The sequence below is a fragment of the Priapulus caudatus genome, unplaced genomic scaffold (assembly GCF_000485595.1).
Source record: "Priapulus caudatus unplaced genomic scaffold, Priapulus_caudatus-5.0.1 Scaffold1855, whole genome shotgun sequence".
Lineage (NCBI taxonomy): Eukaryota > Metazoa > Priapulida > Priapulimorpha > Priapulimorphida > Priapulidae > Priapulus > Priapulus caudatus.
The window spans coordinates 15,785-18,408 of NW_014578916.1; the positions used below are offsets into that span (position 1 = coordinate 15,785).

The 2,624-nt window shown below is 50.0% G+C and overlaps 1 protein-coding gene across 1 annotated transcript; it reads left to right on the forward strand.

The window, feature by feature from the left end:
- Positions 1–420: 420 nt before the first annotated feature.
- Positions 421–2,463, forward strand: LOC106817763 (the record flags this gene model as incomplete). Its single annotated transcript, XM_014822466.1, has 4 exons — positions 421–751; positions 1,068–1,163; positions 1,718–1,821; positions 2,266–2,463. Coding segments are annotated over exons 1-4 (729 nt in total), but the record flags the coding sequence as incomplete, so codon positions are not given.
- Between the last annotated feature and the right edge of the window lie 161 nt (positions 2,464–2,624).

Genomic DNA, 2,624 nt, shown 5'->3' on the forward strand with positions numbered 1-2,624 from the left:
ACAGCGGGGAAGCAACGTTAATTACTCTCTCTCTCTCTCTCTCTCTCTCTCTCTCTCTCTCTCTCTCTCTCTCTCTCTCTCTCTCTCTCTCTCTCTCTCTCTCTCTCTCTCTCTCTCTCTCTCTCTCTCTCTCTCTCTCTGTCTCTCTCTCTCTCTTTCTCTCTCTCTCTGTTTCTCTGTCTCTCTCGCTCCCGCTCTCTCTTCTCTCCTCTCTAGCTAACATTAAGAATTGTAGTTGCTTGTAGTTGCTTGTAGTTGCTTGTAGTTGCTTGTAGTTGCTTGTAGTTGCTTGGGTGAATGAAGCAGTAGTAACACAGCTGATGAGTGGGTTGTGCACACATCTCGCGAGATCTCGCGAGATCGCGAGGTGAGCGCACCTTCTCGTTAGCTCGTTACCAGCTTCTCTTACCTAGCGTCGAAATGGCTTCACTCATCAAGGTGTGCATCCCAAAGGTGTGCATCCCCAAGGGGTACATCCTAAAGGTGTGCATCTTAAAGGTGTGCATCCTAAAGATGTGCACCAACGGTGTGCATCCTAAAGCTGTGCATCCCAAAGGTGTGCATCCCGAAGGTGTGCATCCCGAATGTGTGCATCCCGAATGTGTGCATCCCAAAGGTGTACATCCTAAAGGTGTGCATCCCAAAGGTGTACATCCTAAAGGTGTGCATCCTAAAGGTGTGCATCCTAAAGATGTGCATCCCAACGGTGTGCATCCTAAAGATGTGCATCCCAACGGTGTGCATCCCAAAAGTGTGCATGTCGGCAATAGATGCCTTCTAACGTATCGCTTTGAGGGCTGCTCTTGTAATTCCGCTTTCGTCATTTTTTACGGGTTTTTTTTCGGCCCGGGATCGTTAAACGCATTCGAACACGAAATTTCTTCTCTCCGGTTTCTAAATCTGTATCGAGCAATTTTGTATTCATTTGATCTTTTTATTTTTCTCTGTCTCTCGCTCGCTCTCTCACTGTTTCTGCTTTTCTTCTTCTTCTTCTTTGTCGTCGTCGTCTTCTGAAAATCCTATCTCCGTGTCGCCTTTACCGTGCTGCCATCTGTTGGTTGGGCCAGGCGAGGACTATATCACCGAACCGTTGTTTGGCAAACCCATCCACGAGACGCACATCGAACTGCCATTTTTCGAAGGTCAAAAACCGCACGACGACGGTACGTTTTTGCTCCCGCAGGGGGCGCCGCGTGCCTGTGTTGGGGGACCGGCGGGGATTGCGGGAGTCGGGCACCGCATGCCTGTGTTGGGGGACCGGCGGGGATTGTGGGAGTCAGTCAGGCGCGGTATGCGTGTGTTTGGGCGGGGAGGCGACAGGAGTTGTGTGTGTCGAGGTGCCATGTGTGTGTGTGGGGAATCGATGGGGATCGTTGGAGTCAGACGTCCTGTGTGTTGCGGGGGCGACGGGGATTTTGGGAGTCAGGGGAGAACAAACAATCTCAGGGCAGTGCTGATACAGCCAATACAGTAAACACGCGCGAACGAACGACCTCGTAGGCAGGGGGCGCCACCGAATCCCACGTGCGATGCGCGGAACCGGGAACATCTCGTACACAGTAATACAGTTTGCGGGGCCTCGCGCAATTCCTATTGGTCAACGGCGGTGCGGAGCGGGGGCGTGAAAAACTCCGCGGCAGCAGCGGATGCTAGCGCGAAGCCCTCGCGGCGGAGTATTGGTACTGATGCGGAGGCTGCATGCTGTCTCCTTCACTAGCAGACGAGATGCTGGGAGATGCGTCGTACCGCTACCTGACCTCGGAGGAGATGAAGGGACTGGGAGACGACTCCGTCATGCCACACAGGGACGAGATCCTAGAGGTAAGCCGCCAGCGCCACCTGTTGGCAGTAATGTATGAATAAATACATAATATATATGTAAAATATGTATATATATATATAATATACATATATATTGTGTCTATATATAAACAATATTTATATATGTATATATATATATATATATATATTACTGCAAATAATTATATACAAAACATGTGAAATATACAAATGAAATATACGTACAAAAAACATAACACAATGTATTAATAAAACAGTATAACATAACACTAGCCATCTAATCTATGTCATAGAGTCATATGTCACAAGCATATCTAATGTCAGGAGTGAGTTAAATGAAATTTGATTGCTTGTCTTAAAATCTCGAACGTACCTGCAATTAACGATGCTACAGGTAACCCCGCACACCTGTCGTTAACCGTCATCATTACACCTGCGCACACCTGTAATTAACCTAATTAACAGGTGATCCCGCGCGATCAGCGGCAGACGCGCGACTACCTGGAAGCGGCTCCCATCATCCGACCCGAGAAAGAACGCGAACACGACAACGTCGAACACGCCCGCCAGGAGGCGCCACCGGCCGGCGAGCAGCCGCTGGAGCAGCCGCTGGTGCGCGAGATCGAGAAGGAGATCATGCTGCAGAACATCATGAACGACACGGTAGGTGGCGCCAGCGCAGCTGGGAGTGGAGAGAGAGAGATAGAGAGAGAGCGAGGGCGAGAGATAGAGAGTGAGAGAGAGAGAGAGAACGAGAGAGAGAGAGAGAGAGAGAGAGAGGAGGGAGGGAGGAGAGAGAGAGAAGAAGAGAGAAGGAGAGAGAG